Source organism: Schistocerca serialis, chromosome 5 (genome assembly GCF_023864345.2).
Source record: "Schistocerca serialis cubense isolate TAMUIC-IGC-003099 chromosome 5, iqSchSeri2.2, whole genome shotgun sequence".
Lineage (NCBI taxonomy): Eukaryota > Metazoa > Arthropoda > Insecta > Orthoptera > Acrididae > Schistocerca > Schistocerca serialis.
In genome coordinates this window covers 716,503,116-716,524,148 of record NC_064642.1, presented here as the reverse complement: position 1 = coordinate 716,524,148, position 21,033 = coordinate 716,503,116, and the positions used below count along the sequence as shown (strand labels likewise).

Below are 21,033 nucleotides of genomic sequence, written 5' to 3'. Positions count from 1 at the left end.
AACAGGGGCTCAGTGACCACAAATCCGTTATAGCATCACTTTATACCTGTAAAGGAATACAAAGAAAGATACGAAGATCTTTCTGCTTAGCACGAGCGATATGAAACATATCGTATATTACCTGAGCGGCCAGCAAGAAAATTTCATCTCCGGCACTAACAATGGACAAAGTTCAAGAGCATTGTACAATACGCTTTGGAAAGGTAAATGCCGAGCAAAGTTGTGACACATGGAAAAGATCAGCCATGTCAGAAAACTGCTACCAAAGCAGAGAGACCTTCACTGCAAATTTTAATTTATCGAAAGCCTCACAGACCAACCAAAATTAAATGAAGCCAAAATTAGCGCAAACAGGGCTTTGCACGAAGCGTTCAACGAATTCGAAAGTAAAATTCTGTTTACCAACTTCAGAGAATGTTGTTGTTGTTGTTGTTGTTGTTGTTGTCTTCAATCCAAAGACTGGTTTGATACCGCTCTCCATGCTACTCTATCCTGTGCAAGCCTCTTCATCTCCAAGTAACTACTGCAACCTACAATCTTTCTGAATCTACTTACTGTATTCATCTCTTCCTCTCCCTCTACGATTTTTACCCTCCACGCTGCCCTCCAGTACTTAATTGGTGATCCCTCGATGCCTCAGAATGTCTCTTACCAACTGACTCTTTCTTCTAGTCAGGTTTTACCGCAAATTTCTCTTCTCTCCAATTCTATTCAGTACCTCCTCATTAGTTACGTGACCTACCCATCTAATCTTCACCATTCTTCACCACATCTGAAAGGCTCTATTCTCTTCTTGTCTAAACTGTTTATCGTCCATGTTTCACTTCCATACATGTTTACACTCCATATAAATACCTTCAGAAAGGACTTCCTGTCACTTAAATCTAGGTGTTAACAAATTTCTCTTCTTCAGAAACGCTGTTCTTGCCACTGCTAGTCTTCATCCTATATCCTCCCAGCTTCGACTATCATCAGTTATTTAGCTTCCAAATAGCAAAAATCAATTACTACTATGACTGTCTGATTTCCTAATATAATTCCCCCAACATCGCCTGATTTAATTCGACTACATTCCGTTATCCATATTTTGCTTTTATTGATGTTCATCTTACATCCTCTTTTCAAGACACAGCCCATTCCATTCAGCTGCCCTTGAAAGTCTTTGCTGTCTCTGACAGAATTACAATGTCGTCGGCAAACCTCAAAGTTTTTATTTTTCTCCCTGCACTTTAATTCTTACTCCAACTTTTTCTTTTTTCTTTCGTTTACTGCTTTTCAAATATGCAGATTGAATAACATCGGATAGGCTACCATTCTGTCTCACTCGCTTCTCAAACATTGCTTCCCTTTCGTGCCCCTCGACTCTTATAACTGTCATCTGGATTCTGTACAAATTGTAAATAGCCTTCCGCTCCCTGTATTTTACCCTGCCACCTTCAGAATTTGAAAGAGAATATTCCAGTCAACATTGTCAAAAGCTTTCACTAAGTCTACAAATGCACAAATGCTAGAAACGTAGATTTACCTTTTCTTAACCTATCTTCTAAGATAAGCCGAGGGGGCGGTATTGCCTCGCGTGTTCCTACATGTCTCCGGAATCCCAACTGATCTTCCCCGAGGTCGGCTTCTACCAGCTTTTCCATTATTCTGTATAGGTTCGTGTTAGCTTTTTGCAACCGTGACTTATTAAACTGATAGTTCGGTAATTTTCACACCTCTCAGCACCTGCTGTCTTTGGAATTGGAATTACTATAGTCTTCTTGAAGTCTGCGGCTATTTCACCTGTTTCATACATCTTGCTCACCAGGTGGAAGATGGCTGACTGGCTGGCCCTCCCAAGGCTATCAGTAGTTCTAACGGAACGTTGTCTACTCCGGGGGCCTTGTTTCGATTTAGGTCTTTCAGTGGTTTGTTGAATTCTTCACGCAGTTATCATATCTCCCATCTCATCTTCATCTACGTTCTCTTCCATTTCCATAATATTGCCCTCAAGTACGTCGCCCTTGAATAGACCCTCTATATACTCCTTCCACCTTTTTGCTTTCCGTTTTATCTTAGGACTGGTTTTCCATCTGAGCTCGTGATATTCATACAGGTGGTTCTGTTTTCTCCAAACATCTCTTAAATTTTCCTGTAGGCAGCCTCTATCTTACCCCGAGTGATATATGCTTCTACATCCTTATAGTTGTCCTCTAGCCATTCCTGCTTAGCCATTTTGCACTTCCTGTCGATCTCATTTTTGAGACGTTTGTATTCCTGCCGGCCGAGCTGGCCGAGCGGTTCTAGGTGCTTCAGTCTGGAACCGCGACGCCGTTACGATCACAGGTTCGAATCCTGCCTCGGGCATGGATGTGTGTGATGTCCTTACGTTAGTTAGGTTTAAGTAGTTCTAGGTTCTAGGGGACTGATGACCTCAGATGTTATATCCCATAGTGAGAGCCATTTGAACCATTTTTTTTTTTTTGTATTCCTTTTCGCCTGCTTCATTTACAGAATTTTTATATTAGCTCCTTTCATCAATTAAATTTAATACCTCTTGTGTTGCCCAAGGATGTTCACGTGCCCTCGTCATTTTACCTACTTGATCTTCTGCTGTCTTCACTATTTCATCTCTCAAAGCTATTCTTTCTGCTTCTACTGTATTCTTTTCCCCTGTTTTTGTCACTTGTTCCCTAATGCTCCCCCTGAAACTCTCTACAACCTCTGGTTCTTTCGATTTATTCACGTCCCATCTACTTAAATTCCTACCGATTTCCAGTTTCTTCAGTTTTAATCTGCAGTTCATAACCTCCACATAAGAAGTCAGAAACGCAGTTGAAGGTCAATTAAGAACAAAGTCTGACGAAAATACGACTCACATTTGCAAGCAGAAAATAGAATTTCTTTGCTGTAATTAAACCTTGCCAATTCCGTTCTGGTCAGTGAAACGCCACCGTCCAGCTAGCTACTGGCTTCGCGATCAGATGTAAGTCGGGCCCGGAGTTTAATGACTTAAAAAACAGGGAAATATGCAAGCATTTATGACCTTAAAAAATAAAATATGACTTTAAAAAGTTTGTAAAGATATTTTGATTTTTTTCTATACCATGTACACGGTCCAGTCACGCTAATGTCTTCACCGCCAAAGTTCGAAGTCAATGTGCTATGGCCACTCACTGACAGCAGTTGACAGCACTAGCCGTGGAAGGTATATAAAGCGTGTCGAGGAGACGCGAAAAACAGTGCGGAAATGGACCTATTTATCTTATATCCAAGAGGGCATTATCATCGGCTTTCGAGCCAAGGTTGGAAGCATTCTCGAAATGGCTAAGTCTATAAACTGTTCGCGTGTCGCCGTGGTATAAGTATACCCTGCATGGCAAAATGGCGCTATCCAAAAACGGCGCCGAGGCAACTGTGATGCACCACGAGTCATAGACGACAGGGCTGAATGACGGCTTCGGCGATGTGCACAGGAGAATAGACGTGCAACTGCTGAGCAACTGACCGAGAAATGAACCAAGGGTCTAGCAACAGTGTCTCGTCAACGACTTCAGCGAACGTTGCTGCGTATGGACCTCTGCAACAGGGCCCACCTGGTTCATGTACCCATGCTGACTGATGTTCATCGCCTAATAAGGCTGGAATTTGCACGCCATTACGGCAGTCGGACGTCCACTGAGTGGCCACAGATGGCCTTCTCAGATTAATCACGTTTAATGCTACATCGAACAGATACCGTTGGCGTGCACGACGTGAAAACATCTGAAAGCCAACACCCTTCAACAATAGTCAGAAGGGTCCCGGCCGGAGTTGGTCTGGGGAATGTTTTCGCGCCATTCCTTGGTTGATGTCATCATTCTGGAAGGCACAATGGATTAACAAAAGTATGTATCTACCTTTGAGGACAATGTCCACCCGTACGAGCAGTTTTTTTTTTTTTTTTTAATCTAGCCACGAAGGCATCTAGCAGCAGGCCAACGGAACGTGTACGTGTGTTGTTCGAAGAGCACCAGGATGAGTTTTCACTACTGCCCTGCCCACCAAATTCTCTGGATTTAAATTCAGTCGAGAATCTGTGGAACCACCTTGATCGGACCACGGACCCTGAATCGATGAACCTAGGGCAGATGGCATGGCAATGGAGTCTGCATGGCTCCACATCACTGTCAGTACTTTCCAGAAACTCACCGCGACTCTCTTCCTGCACGGCACATCTTGTAGTGGTCGATGGATGCAATACAACATGTCTGCTGACACATACTGATTCTTCTCCGGGAAATATGTTTGTCATATCGAAACATTCTCTCTACGGCATTACTGTGTACGTGGAAAACCTATGGATAGCACACAATAGTGAGCAGTGACTAGCGAACACTGAATCTCGCAATCTGAATGACGGTCGTCTTGTTCGAACTGCGATTCCGGACGAAAGCTGCGAAATGAATGTTGATTAGACAACGCAGACTACATCGGTTGTGGACCTGTCTCCGTCAAATTCTATCACATAACTCACACAGGTAAACATCGTGCACAGTTCTGATCTCCTAATCATTTCTATATTGTCGTGTACCAAATTTGTAAAACATAACTAATTTCAGTCATATGAGGTGTGATTGTAAAGTTATAGGAATGGGCTTGTAATTGTACATTGGTGGTACTTACATGCTACTGTGATGCATCTCCTTCAAAATAGTCATCTTCTGACAAAACACACCGACTCCAGCTGTGTTTCCACTTTTGGAAACATTCCTGGAAATTTTTTTCCTGATGTGTGTTAAGGACGGTCTCCTTATTTATTTCAGTTTAGGAAACAGGTAGAAGTCCGCAGGGGACAAATCAGGAGGATATGATGGTTGTGGAAGCACAGGAATTATGAATTTGGTCAAAAATTCAACGATGTGGAAGGCACGATGAGCCGGATCATTGCGTTGGTGTAGCACCCAACTCCTGTCTTTCCACAGTGCAGGTCTTTTCTTCCGCACCGTTTCGAGCAAATGCTCAAGGACACATTTGTGGTATTACTGGCTAATTGTCTGTCCTCCAGGGGTAAATTCATGATGCACAATACCGGTAGAATCGAAAAAAATTACCAACAGTGTCTTCGCCTACGACCGACTTTGCCGTGCTGTTTTCGGTCCTGATGAATTTGGAGTCTTCCACTGTGAAGACTGCACTTTGGTTTCACGATCATATCCATATACCGATGATTCGTCACCTGTATTTACCCTACTTAACAAATCTGGGTCATTTTTAGTCCGATTAATCAGTTCTTTGCACACTTCAAGTCGGTATGGTCTCTGGTCACTTGACAACACTTTTAGAATGAATTTTGCGGACACTCAACGCATGTTCAGATCTTTAGTTAAAATTGACTGAACTGCATAGAAACTTACATTAACTTCGTCAGCAATCTCCCTAATTGTAAGTCTACGATCAGAGCGCACTAAGTCGCAAACTTTCACAACATTTTCATTTGTTTTTGACGTGGAAGGCCGGCCGGACCGTGGTTCATCTTCAAATGGTTCGCGGCAATTTTTAAATCTGTTGAACCAGACAAAAACATTTGACTGGCTCATACAATTATCTCCAAAAATTGTTTTAATAGTTCGTAAGTCTCAAAAGCTGATTTCCCAGTTTTAAAACAAAATTTCAAAAACGTCACTCCGTTTTTACGTGCATTTTTACGCAGACAGAATCCGGCAACAAGCCCAATCAGATCCGCACTCAACTAGCTGCCACAACGAAGTGAATAAAGGGAACACAGTTTCCTGTCAGAGGGCGTTCAAGGACAAGGCAATGACTCACTCCCCATCCTCCATGTATCTGCCCGCGAAACTAGTGAACAATAGCGGATCCATTCTTTAAACTTTCCAATCACACCTGGTATCGTACGGCGCACCCTGTGAATCAGGCACAATGAAGTCACTGTTATGCACCTTCACAAAGCCTTTCATTATTGGTCCTCATTTCGCTGAAAATATTTTGGGACTTGAATATATTTCCTTTCCTTATCTTTCATTTAAGCTACGAGTTGAAAATCGCAAAGATAGCAGCTGGCAGATGATGTCATGCGGGTGTGTGGTTAACAACTGCAATTGATGTCACTATAAATGTGTGTGGAGAATTTTTTTAGTGAAAATATACAGTGACTGGACGAAAAATCGAAATACAAAATACATACACATTACCAAGCCTAATGCAGCGCGGGAAACCTATTATCATGCAAAAGAGCTTCGAGTCGTCTCGAACGGATAAATACAGGTCCTGTTTGGTTTAAAAGGAAACGTTATGCTATTCTTCCTGCAAAGTAACGGCCAGTTCAGGTACGGATGATGGAGACAGACGGAGATCACGTACCATTCTCTCCAACTTGGACCAGAAACGCTCAGTAATACTGAGGTATGGCGATTTTCGTGGCCTGGGATGATGCGGCAATTCACCTCCTGGGCGTTGCGAGCTGTATGAACAGGGTCGCCGTGGCCTTATAACACGACATCCCCATCGGAAACAAACATTGTATCATGGAATGGACCTGACAGCCAAAACAATCACATAATCTTTGGCAGTAATGCGACCTTGCAGAGTAATCATGGAGCCCATGGAATATCACGATATGGCTGCCAAAATCATCACCGAACCCCCGCCATGTTTCACACTTGGGCCAGAAGTTGGAATCAGTGTAAAACGAGACCCATAGGTACAAATGAGTCCTTCTTCTTGCATATCACTGGTGAATGGTTTTGAAATTCCAGCTCGCCCTGTAATTTCCTGCTTGTGATGCTCTTTCCGTGTTGTTCTGGTGCTGACGGGGTTCGAGAGTGGACATTCAGTTCTGCAGAGACTTTTGCAACTGTCGTCCTCTTCTTTTTCGTCTCAGTCCTGTCCAATGACCATTTGTCACGATCAGCCAACACACATTTCCATCCGCGTTGTGACTTAACGGATGTTGCTTTTCCGCTTTCCTTGTATGCGATATAAATCTTGGATACGGTGGCTCTTGAAGCACTAAACACTCCAGCTGCCTTGGTTACGGAAGAACACACCATACGCGCACCAACAATTTGCCTGCGTTCGAATTCACTTACAAAGGAAACTCCCCATGGCACCCATCTCAGATTTAGTGTTATGTTGGCCCATTGGATAGCACGTCAAAAGTTGAAAGCATATCAGACGTGATAACAGGAAGGAAGTGTACTGAATTATGGAAAAAAAGAGGCAAAATAGAATCAGTGAACAGTACAAATTTAATATGTGCTACATCGAGCGAGATTTAAGACAGTCGTGTCGGGGTTACGCGGTTACAGTGTTAGACGGTGAAGGAAAAGTTCTGGGTTCAAATCTCCCTCGTGCTCCACATTTTTTTTTTCACAAAATTAGGAAGTGTCCGTCCAATCGGTCATTGACGTGCTGTTCGCGGTATTCAGACCTGCGTATGTGTCGTGAAGTAATGTCCGCTTGCAACAGCGATATGTAACGAACCTCCAGACGTACGTATCCCTTACTTGTTCTACACAGGTACCATATATTATGCATCTTGCGTTCATTTTCGGAAGTTTTGACTCTTGGATTCCTTCGTTGTCACATCGTTCACACCCGTTTATTTGTTGTTTTTATTTCCGTGAGACGTCTATGCGGCATTTCGCCTGCTCTCACTGTTCATCACATAATATGAGTCATGTGGTAAGAATACATTGCCGTTGCAAGTAAATGTGATGAGTAACGAGAGCAGGCGAGACGTTGCACAGACATCTCACAGAAATGAAAACAACAAATAAACGGATGTGAACTATGTTGCAACGAAGGAATTCAAAGAGGTACGTCTGGAGGCCCCTTCGTTACACGTCGCTGTTGCACACGGACATTACGCCACATACACAAATTTGAATACAGGGTACAGACACGTCAATGACCGGACGGTCAGTTCGTAATCTTGTGAGGGAAAAAAAAAAAAAAAAGGGGGGTCGGGCACGAAGGATGACTACACAACCACGACACGAGTGTCGTTAACTTCCCTCTATATTGAACATATTAAATTTGTGCCGTTCACTGTTTCTATTTCGCTTCTTGTTTCCTCAGTTCGGTACACCTTCTTCCTGTTTTCATGTCTGATCTGTGTTCAGTTTTTGACGGGCTATTCAATGGGCCAGCTTACCACTAAATGGGGAGTTTCCCTTGTTAGCTCCCAAACAATGCACGCACAACACTAACAGTGTTCCGGCCACGACTGGCACTTGCAACGTATCGAAGACACTGCACAGCAGTCGTTAGTGGTCAGACACGACAGCTCAACCTGCGTGATTGGCTAGCATCTGCGTTTATTTTCAAGCTCGCATTTCTCACGGTGTTTCATAGTTTTGTCCAAAGCTGGATCTGTCTTACACTAAATGACATCTGCAGTGACCACAATGCTTATCTCTATGGCAAGCGAACAATACAGTTGATTTGAAACAACACTTCTTTACTGTATTTTTAGTCACGAACCAGTTTCTTAATGTTTTCTTAGTACTATTTCTTTTCTTTGAAACAGTTCATCTGATGATGACAAGAAATCGAAGACTGTAACAATTTCTGTGACCCGAAGATGGAAAAATATAACAAAAGAATATCTATCAACCTAGGAAATAAAACACATTCAGGAAAAGTAAATAAGTCAAGAGAGGTAGCAAAAAATACAAAATCCCAAAACTCCACAAAAAATACGTGAAAACTCTAATGGGTGATTTTTAATGTAGTTGCGGAAAGAGAGAAAATCCAGGTCGAAATTATACTGAAGAAGAAATGTACAGACTAAGAGCATACAAAGAAATTGAAAGTATACTAACTTTGCTGCGTATTGCACGAAACTTCCTTTTTATTGCTTCCATTTTAGTTTGATGCATGAATGCAGTAAAAGAAAACTTGACGGAACCAGGACTCTGAGAATGCGTTTTGTTGTATTTCATGTAGCCCAGTTTGAACAAAAGATGAATAATAATGTTAGGTTGGAAAACGAGGGAAATAGCTAAACAAACTCTTACAAACACAGCAACTAAAGTCAGTTTTCTTGAGACAACTATTAATCCCCTCCAACCAATATCAGGAATCAGACAACGAGACAGTTTGTCCTCACAATCATTCAACTGTGTGCTGGGAAAAGCTATAACAGACTGTAAAAAAGAGGAAGAAAAGCAAAATATTTAACAACTATGTAAAGCTGTGTAGATCGAAAGAAGCAAAAAATTGTTTGGCCTTTGCATCTGATTCCGCAATAACAGATGAAAACTTAGAGAACGCAAAGGAAATTGTAAAACTTCTGAAGGAAAAAGCTTTAATGGCAGGTCTACAAACATCGTATTGTATACATGACCAGTGAAAATAATTCACCGAGAATTTTAACAACCATAGCACTGCAACATCAAGAAAACAGACAACTGTAAATATCTGAGCGAGTATTGAAACACAAAAATCTAAAAAGAAGCAGTTAAACACAGAACTGAAAAAGATGAAAAGAACATACATGAAAGTGAGAAATCTGTACAATAAAAAGTGTTTTTCTTAAGATGTTTAATTAAGGCATTGTAATACACTTGTAAAACCAGAAATACTACTTTTATCTAGACGCAAATTGGCATTATAAGATTTGGAAAAGATAGAAAGAAGAACCTTTCGAAAAATATTACGTACTATTAAGAATAACGATGGTTACTGGGGTTTGAGGCCAAAATAAGGTAATTTACTCATTCTGCCCTAAAATAAGAGATGAAATCAGGAAGACACGTGTTACACTCTATGCACATCTAGTGAAAATGAAGGAAATAGATTAAAAGAGAAGATCCACACATTCTTCCAAAACGGAAAAACAAAGAAAATGAATGGGGAAGAAAGACAAAAAAGGAATTACAAGAAATGCAGACTGAATAGGAGATCTCACTCAACAGAGACAAATTCAGTCAACAACCCAAGAAAGTCAGAGGTTTGCAGATAAAACGAACAGAAAACTACTGGAGTCCAACGGTCAGGTGAAAGGAAAAGGGCTCATTCTGAAAAAATGAAAGAATTCTGGAGGCGGATGAAGGAAAAGTTATCTTGACGTGGTTATTAGTTGGCCTGAAACGAAATAACAAAAAAAAAAAAAATGTTTACAACAGGGCCACTGTGTCCTCCTTAGACAGTACGCCCAGTCCAAGTATCGTTGATTTTGTTTCCTCGACATCTTTCTCATAAATCATGTCTTACGAGACTCGAGACAAGATAAACACGCTTCTTACTTCAAGGCTGAGCAAGCTAAGAACAACATGAGGCTTTGCTCGAGGAGGAAATAGCGCAGAGTTACGAGCCCAGGTTTGGCTTTCAACTCACAATGTACAGTATACACTGATAAGACAAAACATTATGACCACTGTCACCGCGACATTGGATGCCGCCTGGTGGCTTTGCGGCCACGTGACGCAGTAACAAAAGTATGTACGCAGAGAAGTCACGGACGGGGTATCACCCTAACAAAGATATGGGCTGCAGATGGGGAAATCCACTGAGATAAGCGACTCTGACAAAGGGCAGGTTATTATTACGCAAAGCCTGTGAACGGATATTTCGAAAACGGCGAAGCTGGTCGAATGTTCACGTGCTACTTGTCGTGAGCATCTGCGGAAAGAAGTAGAAGGATAGTGGAACTACCACTGGGCGCTAAATGGTTGGACGTCAACGACTCTTCACACAACGTGGGTTTCGGAGACTTGTCTGCGCTGTAAAGTAGGCTAGATAGTGATCTGTGACACCTCTGCCGAAAGAGCACATTGCTGGTGCACGCACAAGTGTTTCGGAGGACATCGATCATCGTACGTTGTTGAACATGGAGCTCCGCAGCAGACCATCCCAACGTGTTCACATGTAGGCCCAACGACATCGTCAATTACGACTGCAGCGGGCATGGGACCATCGGGATTCTACCGTCTATCTGTGGAAGTGTGGCTCTTCGGGTGAATCACACTTTCCTGCACTTGGTCAATTGTCGTCTCCACGAACGCCGTCATCGAAGTGAACGGTGGCTCGAAGCGTGCAGCGCGCCACAGACGGAGGCTGGTGGAAGCAGTATTATGCTATGGGAGACATTCTCCTGTGCTTGCGTGGGACCTGTGGTGGTAATCGAAGAGACGCTGACAGCTGCGAACAGCCTGCATCCCTTCCTGCTTGATGTCGTTTCCGACGGCGATGTCATCTTTCAGCAGTATAATTGTCGGTGTATCGGAGCACGAACCGTGCTATAGTGATTTGAAGAACATTATAGCGAACTCATCTTGATGTCCTGGCGACCAAATTCGCTTGATGTAAATCCTTTGGATGATGTAAATCCTTTGGAACCCATCTGGATCACTATCGAACGCCATCACCGCGTCCGCAAATCAGCGGCCCCTTAATTGCGCGAATTACGTGACCTGTGCGAAGACATCTAATGCCACATATCTGCACAAACCTACCAACAAACTGTCGAGCCCCTGATACGCAACGCAGAATCAGTGACGTATTTCGTTCCAAATGCGGACAGATAAGCTATTACGCATGTGGACATAACGTTTTGGCTCACCAGTGAATGTGAAAGCTGTTGAGTCTGTAAGACCACTCCAAATCGCGTTACTTCGTGTGAGACCGATCACCCGACTGATTAGATTAGGAGCTGTATTGGGAAGCAGGTCGCGGCGTTCATAGCGCCACTTCAATCTGTCCTTTCTAGAACTTACGGTGTAGCTTGATTTAAAAAGACTTGTAACTGAGTGCACAGTCTGAAGGTTTCCTGCGTAGTTTATAGAACTGACTAGTGTCATCTTCCACTGCGAAACGCCGGGTTCCATATTTTATTAAAAAGACTTTAGACAAGATTTCGTTCTGTTAGTACCGTCCACCTGCTTCATTTTGTATATAATATGGCGCATGGTCTGATTAGCGTGCTTCGGCAGCTACTCCCCAGAGTATGGAAGATAGAAACAAAACGTTCAAAGACGTTAAGCGTCGCTGCGAGCATTCTTCGTAAAAACCCAAGACCCTTCAGTCCAGATACCAGAATGAACTTGGCGGATTGCGTTTATTGGGTTCACAACCCTAGCCAGTTGACAAGTGGAGCGACCGGAGCAGGGATTCCTCGTTGAACAAAACTAAGTTCACACCTGCGAATGAATATTAAAGAGGGGGGAAGTGGGAGGAGAATTATGACACTGGTGCACTGTGTATTCTCAGCCACACATCGTACGGTGGTTTGTGGATTATGCTTTTGTTGATCCACAACGGTGGCTCGCCGATAGGTGCAGCGACCGGAGTAAGTGATTCATCATTGAACAAAGCTAGGTTCTCTTCGGCTATAACATCGGCTTGAACTAGTATTCTGCGTTAATGACAACAATGCTGAATTAAGAGAAATTCGGGTTCAAACAGGTGGTCTTACGGTGTACCACGTCTGCGAATGAATAGTAAATGGAGAGGAGAGGGGAAGGAGGGAGGGAATGATTAATGGTGCACTGTGCATCCTCCACCACACATCGCACGGTGGCCTGGGGAGTATGTTTGGTTCTGCGACCGGAACATGTGGTTCATCGTTGAACAAAACTAGGTTCTCTTCAGCTACGATGTCAACTAAAACGATGGGCGTTCAATAAGTAATGCAACACATTTTTTCGGCCAATTTCGGTTGAAAAAATGGGGTATTTTCTGAGGGACGTAGTGAAATATTCCTGCTTCAGCCCCTATAGTTTCACGAAGTTCCGACTGGTGGTGGCGCTATATGTAGCCTTCAAAATGCCGCCTGTTAGGAGGGTCTCTCCAAGCAGACAGTTGTCATTTAGTTTCTTTTGGCGGAAATCCAGAGCATCACAGATATTCATAGGTATGTTCTGTGTTGCAATAACAATGTTCTCCCTCCATAAGCATTCTCTTCGTCAGCACAAATAATTATATGTCGCAGAACGGCGACGTCTCCGATGTAGCGTACCTGCCGCCTGCGGACGAACTGTAAGCTATTGTTCCTATTACTTCTGATGGATCACGCATTCCGTTGCATAACTGTGTTAGTAGCTGACGCCCTTCTTGGAAGCAAGCGTATACCAACTGTTTTGACAGGTACTAATATAAGTTGATTATATCCAGAGTTGATTCCAACAGCAAGTCCATCAATACACTTGTCAGCGTCCTTATGACTACCGCCAATATTTGATTCAAGAGGCCTTCGCTGATGGTCCGTCAGACCGCTGCTCGACGCCTGAGTATAAGATCTGTCTCGCATTGGTGAGATACGTCTTCTGAGATGCAAACATTTTCTGCAATTTTGTCAGCAAGAATCGTCGAAAAGCTGATCTCTTGTTCTTCATTTAATTATGTGCTGGTCCCCGTACTTACAGTTTTTATCTTATGAACGCTAATGGTTAAAATGGCTCTAAACACTATGGGACTTAACAGCTGAGGTCATCAGTCCCCTAGACTTAGTACTACTTAAACCCAAGTAACCTAAGGACATCACACACATCCATGCCCGAGGCAGGATTCGAACCTGCGACCGTAGCAGCCGCGTGGTTCCGGACTCAAGCGCCTAGAACCGCTCGACCACAGCGGCCGGCGAATGCTAATACCATGACATTTGTTTGCTGTATGCGCGCTGAGGGGCAAAATGTTGTATCCTTAATACTCGCCAATTACGGGGCGCCTAGGAAACCTGCTTTTTCGGATGGCTGGACAACAATTCAAGCAAACTGTATTAATGAATTTTGTTACAAAAGGAAATGATTACAATACTAAACTTTGTGGTAAACAGATGTGTCGCATGCAAAGGGCGACAGACAAAATAAGAAATCTCTTCAGTATACACAAAGCTACATAGTATAAGCGAAATGATTAGTCTTGGTGCTGTAGTACTCGCTGAACTGGCAGAACTCGTAGAACTGGCCGCGGCCAGGCGGTGCGGTGCTTATGTCCTCTTCCTGTAGAGGGCGCTGCCGTCGCGTTGTCGGATGCCGGACATTTGCCAGGTAGCGATCCCTCAGGTAAGGTACGCCCTTCCTCGTACTACTTCTGTCCGCTTTCAAAATGCCGTCTACACATCTTACTCGATACAACCAGTACGTAAGGGACCTTCTTCTCCGACATCTTCGCCAAATACATTCTTTTCCGAAATCGAAATATTTATAACTTTTTGGAAACGAAGGCAATACCGACGATTATGTCAGTATGTAATTAGTTCTGCCACGTATAAGTATAGATCCCTCTGTCTTTACGGTACCTTCCTCTCACGCCTACTGATTGCGACAGAAAGAGTCCATCGCCATGAGAGCAACAAGAAAGGAACGATATAAAGAGAATGCGAATGTACACTAATAATTTTTTTCTGATCACTGAATTTGCCCCTACTTTAATTACTACAACTGCATGCCCAAAAGACAATAAGGAAAGAAGAAATGGGTGTGTGAATGTTTGAAAAGAAGAACGACATACTCCAAATTAATTTACTCTCTAAAATGCGATATCCCTTGCGGCGAAACATTAGTTAATAAAGTGTAGTGGAACAATATTCAAAACATTACTGAAAATACGTTCACTAAATAGAGATAAGAACATCTATGATTGACACAGTCGTAGCGAGGCTCAATTCCGTAACAAAGAAATTCACCAAACCTAAACGCGAAATATATCTATTTATTAAAGCAACCAAAAATTCGGTTGACGTCTTTCTAAGAGACAATGTGTGGCAAAACATTGTTAGGTACAACACCTCTTCCGACTCCAAGCGCAGTATTGGGTCTATTTCGCAAAACATATCGATCCGACGACTTTAAAAAAATAAAAAAGGGCGTGCAAAATTTGCATGAAACACGAAGAACGAAGCGAAACGATTTGGGAACGATCGGAGTGGATAAGTGACTGTATATATGTACCATAATTCTTTCGAAACTACGGTGGCATGCAGAACTACTAATTTTTAGAGTTGTAAGTATTTTTCCCATTAGAAATTCGTTCCAGGAGAGCATTTCTTTTTGCAATTAGATTTTTTCTTCACAATATCTACGTTTAGGCGTCGTGTTACTACATTCCTTCTGAAGAAGTCACGCCCGAAGACTCCCACGAAGATTATAATTCCTGTTAAAGTATCGCTTATGTGTTAAAAATTTATATTTTGAAGTATTGTTTGAAATATTGCTTTACAAAAGTAAAGTTAAAAAAGATTCAAGAATTAAACAGGCCCGCGCATCACACAGGCCCCTTTCTAATGTGCCGTCTCCAGTAGCATGGAAACTGATTTCATAGAACTAAATGGTACAGCATTGGTTTCAACTGAGCCTCAAAACAATATTTACAATGTGTTTGAAAAGGGAAGTTAACATTCTTCTTGTAATAACAGATACGGCACTAAGATGGTGGAACAAAGATGTTTCATTGGAAGAACCATTCAACTGAACCATTCATCTGACAATTGCTGAACAAGGACTAGAGAGTTGCTTATTGCAAATTACAAGTAGCGACAGGAAACCGAATAAGTAGTTCAAGGGACCAGTCTGGGTTTACGACATATTTATTACCGTAAGAAAAATGAAATAGAGATGGTGACACGTAGGTAGGCGAAAGGGTGGCCATTGGACTAAGGAAGTTGTTTGCTGAGTGACATGAGACTAAATACGGAAGAATATTAAGATTTATCGTCTCGTCGACATCGAGACCATTAGAGACGGGCGAGATTAAGAAAAGACCGCGACAATACATCGAGACCATTAGAGACGGACGAGATTAAGAAAAGACCGCGACAACCTGCTGCTGGGGACGGACACGTGTACATAAAAACTGGTGCATGGAAAAGTCTAGAGGAAGCGTTTACCAAGCAGCAAACGTAAACTCTACTCTCTACAAGAACTGGAGAGGCTAGTGAATGTCGTCTTGGTCCTAAGCTTGATGACAACAAACTACTAACGAGCACAGGGAACAAAAGATTCCTGGAATAAATAATCCTCCTGTACCAAATGTCAATGGTCACACTCTAGCCCTTGAAAAAGAGAAATCCCTCCTTAGGGCGGGAGAACTCTTCACGAGTCAACGGCATGGGAAGCAGAAACCTTTAGTTCCACACGATATCCAAGCAAGTGCAGTTTCACTTGTGGGATGAATGTGAACAGTACTTTTACAAAAGATACTGGTATAGGCCCCAATTGGATCTCCGGGAGGACACAGCAAAAGTATGTGCTTCCAATAAAATAATGTTTATGAAGAGTAAGAGAAAAACGAATCACAACATGGAATGTACGAACACTTCTGAGGTGTGGAGAGCTGGAGAAAGTCAAGCTGGAAATCACAAGGACGAGAACTGACATACTGGGAGTGAGCGAGATGAGATGGCCACACAGCGGAGACTTCTGGAGTGGCAACTAAAGAGTTATTCACACGAGCAACACAGGGGAGAAATACGAGTGGCCCTTTGCAAACAAATAAATGGAAGAACAGGATATTACCTGAACAAAGGGCCACAAAACCGAACAAGAAAGTTCCGAAATGCCGATGTCACCTGTGATGATAATGTGGATACAGCTTGCGATGACATAAAAGGTGCTGCAAGTAGAGTAGAAAGACACGACAACCTTATCATAACGGGAGACTGGAATGCATCAGTTGGAGAGGAAAGAGACGAAAATACGGTGGGACCTTTTGAGCTAGGAGAAACAAATGATTGGGGAGATAGATTAGTAGAATTCTGTACATAGGGTCAACTAATAAAATGTAACGCGTGGTTTCAACACTATCCACGGAGAAGGTATACATCGAATGGTCCCCAGAGATGCAAGGAGATACCAGATCGACTTCATTCTGACTATACGAGGGTTCCGGAATCAAATAAAAAACTGCAGAAACCACTCACATCCAGACATCGATAGCGACTAGAGCACAGCGATAGGAAAATGGATCTGTCACTCAAAAAATGAGCTTCTGAGAAACAGGACCTGAACAGACTGAAGAATCATATGGTTAGGTTGACAGCTACCTCTGAATGTAGAAAAATGTAAATTAATGCAGATTTGTAGAAAAACAAACCCCATAATTTCGAGTACGACATTAACAGTCTGCTGCCTGACACAATCAAATCATTAAATCTCTAAGCGTAACTTTTCAATGTAATATGAAATGGAATGAGCATGTATGGATTGCAGTAGAGAAGGTGAATGGTCGACTTCGGTTTATTGGAAGAATTTTAGGAATGTGAGGACCATCTGTAAAGGATACCGCATATAGGACACCAGTATGACACATTCTTGAGTTTTGTTCGAGCGGTTGGGTTCCGAACTAGGTCGAAATAAAGGAAGTCATCGAAGCAATTCAGAGGAGGATTGCTAGTATGACGGTGATGCTTTGGGAATTCAAATGGGAATTTGAGTTCTTTTCGAGGAGCATTACTATGAAAATTTACAGAAGCAACATTTGAGGCTGACTGGAGAACGATTCTACTCCCGCCAACGTACATTTCGCGTAACGGTCATGAACATAAGATTAGAATCCCGCGTCCGGCCATCCTGATTTAGGTTTTCCGTGATTTCCCTAAATCACTCCAGGCAAATGCCGAGATGGTTCCTCTGAAAGGGCACGGCCGACTTCCTACCCAATCCTTCCCTAATCCGATGAGACCGATGACCACGCTGTCTGGTCTCCTTCCCCAAACCAACCAACCAACCATAAGATTAGAGAGACTAGGGCTCTTACGGAGGCGAACAGACAGTCGTTTTCCCCTCGCTTTATTTGCAGGTGGAAAAGGAAAGGAATAACTAGTAGTGGTACAGGGTACCTCCCGTTATGCACAATACGGCAGATTGCTGAGTATCTATGTAGATGTGGGCAGCTACCATACAAGGAACAAATAAACACCGCTACAGTTAAGAACACCACTAGAAATGTTGAAGAAAATGGGAGTCGTTGAAAAGTAATATCGTACAAGCATCAAATGAAGTAGTCGAGAGACAAAACGCTAAACATAGGAAAGAATGGATTACAGAAAGCAAAATAACAAAAGTAAACTTAGGACGTAAGCCGAAACAAAAGTACACAGAGTAAGGACAAAGGCAATATTTAGCGTTGAGGAATGAAATCAAGAGTCAAGAAAGCCTACACAATTTTTGGGGGGCCAATGCAAGGAGTTGAATGAAATGATCATGGTAGGGACACTTGAATGTGCCTATAAATAAATTAAACAGTTCTTTGGAAATAAACTAATATAATGCACTGGAGTCCAAAATGACGATGGAATGGTATTATATGAGCAGAAAGACAGGGAAGAAAAAAATACGTTGAAAAGCTGCATGCAGGACATAACAATGTTCGGAAGCTGGAGAACACTGCGGAAGTCGAATCGGAAGACGAGGGAGACTGCATCTTGCGTGACGAGTTCGACATTGCAGTTAGGCAGCTAAAACCCGGGAAAGTCACTGGAGTTTTTGATATACCCGCAGAACTCAAGTGTCGAACTTTCCCATGCAAGTTACATACGAAACCGGCGAGCTCCCAACAGATTTTAAAAATGTTTGACAGTGCTAAGAACACAGAACGCTTCTGAAAACAGATATGAACACTATAGGACCCTCAGTTCAGATCTTGACCTCTATCAATCTACGGAGGACTAAAGACAAGATTGATGCAATGATCAGGAACGACCAGTTTGGCTTTAAAAGAGGTGCGGGTACACGAGTAGCAATACTCGACTTATGATTACTTCCCGAGAAAAGACTAAAGAATGCTCAGGATACATATTGCCTTCACCAACGTAGAAAAAGTATTTGGCAATGTAGACTGGCGACAGCTTCTGAGATGCTGAGAGAGAGAGAGAGACTTGCGTTAAGTATAAAGGCAGAAAAGTTTTGCAGAAACTGTACAGAGAAGAGGTGGTTGTGGTAAGATGTGGAGAACATCAAGAGGAATCTGGTATTAAGCAGGTTATACGACAGGATCGCTCACTCTCTCCTGCCTTTTTCAGTGGATACATTCATAGGGCACTAGCTGATGTCAGAGAGAAGCTAGAAGCTACAGGCGGAATTAAAGTCCATGGTAAGAAAACAGACATGTTGAGATTTGTTGATAATATCACAGTATTAAGTCAAGATTCTACATCTAAATCAACATGGTTATTCTGCAATTCACACGTAAGTGCCTGGCAGAGGGTTCATCGAACCATTTTCATACTACTTCTCTACCATTCCACTCTCGAATGGCGCGTGGGAAAAAAGGAACACCCAAATCTTTCCGTTCGAGCTCTGATTTCTCTTATTTTATTATGATGATCATTTCTCCCTACGTAGGTAGGTGTCAACAAAATATTTTCGCATTCGGAAGAGAAAGTTGGTGATCGAAATTTCGTAGATATATCTCGTCGCAAAGAAAACCGCCTTTGCTTCAGTGACTGCCACCCCAACTCGCGTATCATATCAGTGACACTCTCACCCCTATTGCGCGATAACACGAAACAAGCTGCCCTTCTTTGCACTTTTTCGATGTCCTCCGTCAATCCTACCTGGTAAGGATCCCATACCGCGCAGCAATATTCCAGCAGAGGACGGACAAACGTAATGTAGGCTGTCTCTTTAGTGGGTTTGTCGCATCTTCTAAATGTTCTGCCAACAAAGCGCAGTCTTTGTTTCGCCTTCCCCACAATATTATCTACGTAGTCTTTCCAATTTAAGTTGCTCGTAATTATAATTCCTAGGTATTTAGTCGAATTCACAGCCCTTAGATTCGTGCGATTCATAGTATACCCAAAATTTATCGGATTTTTTTAGTACCCATGTGGATGGCCTCGCACTTTTCTTTGTTTAGTGCTAATTGCCACTTTTCGCACCATACAGAAATTCTCTCTAGATCATTTTGTAATTGGAATTGATCGACTGATGATTTTACTAGACGGTAAATTACAGCGTCATCTGCAAACAATCTAAGGGGGCTGCTCAGATTATCACCTAGATAATTTATGTAAATCAGGAACAGCAGAGGGACTATGACACTACCTTGCGGAACGCCAGATATCACTTCTGTTCTACTCGATGATTCGGAACAATTAATAGAGATGCCGGTCCAATTGGAAACCATTCTCAGTTCTTCCTATAACATGAAAATTAATAAAACTAAAACAAAAATTTTAGTAATGAGTCGACAAAACACAGTTGCTCAGAGCTCACTTAACAATGAGAGACTGGAATCTTTCCCCTACCTGGGGAGTAAAACTATCTAGACAGTAAAATTACATCAGATGGAAGCTCAAACAAGGATACTGCAAGCCGAACATATGTGGCAAAGGCTGCTTGTAACAAGGGAAGAAACCTTTTCACATTCAGCTGTACAGGCACACATCTCAAGAAACACTTCATCAGTATGTTCGTTTGGAGTGTGCTGCTGCACAAAAATGAAACATGGATTCTCGAAGAAACATAAAAGTTCGTAGAGGGGTGGTCCGACCGCACAATGATACAGATTGCCGGCTTAGACAAGAATCAAAGAAGAGGTGCTCCACAGCGTGGAGAAGAAAAGCTGTGTCTTTGGAAGCTTACCCAACACGGCAGACACACATATGTCGGCCATCTGCTGAGACATGAGGGAACCATTGAAATATATTATTGAACTGACGGTAGCGGGAAAGAACTCACGAAGCATATGGAAACTGGAATACACCAACCAGATCATGGAGGATACCATTTGCACCATTGATTCACATTTCACTTACATATACTTTAACAATTTCAGAGTTATACTGCCAATGTGCATTTTGTACCCTCTCTACTTTCGCCAACATGAGTTATTTTGATTCAAATATCTATCTTATCTACTACTTTCTGTGGATTTCCTAATTCAATTATTTCAGCATCGTATGATTTATGTCGAAAACATTCCATTACCTTTGTGTTCTTCTTGCTTTTTTCGTTTGGGTCATCCAAAGACCACGCACCAATTTCAATGCTTCCTTCTTTGTTGTTCTTTCTTTTCCCTCCAGTATTCTTTCATCTTTTCACTATGTATCCTTTCTCTCTCCTCAGACCATTTCGACCCTGTCTTCTTCTCCCTCTTGCCTTAGAATCCTTC

General features: G+C 42.4%; 1 protein-coding gene across 1 annotated transcript in view; it reads right to left on the bottom strand.

The window, feature by feature from the left end:
* Positions 1-13,231, bottom strand: part of LOC126482192 (ankyrin repeat domain-containing protein 11-like) — a 164,099-nt gene extending 150,868 nt beyond the window's left edge. Inside the window, exon 1 of the mRNA XM_050106171.1 lies at positions 13,054-13,231. Coding sequence (XP_049962128.1) covers positions 13,054-13,231 — 178 coding nt within the window. The remainder of the gene's footprint in view (positions 1-13,053) is intronic.
* Positions 13,232-21,033: the final 7,802 nt, after the last annotated feature.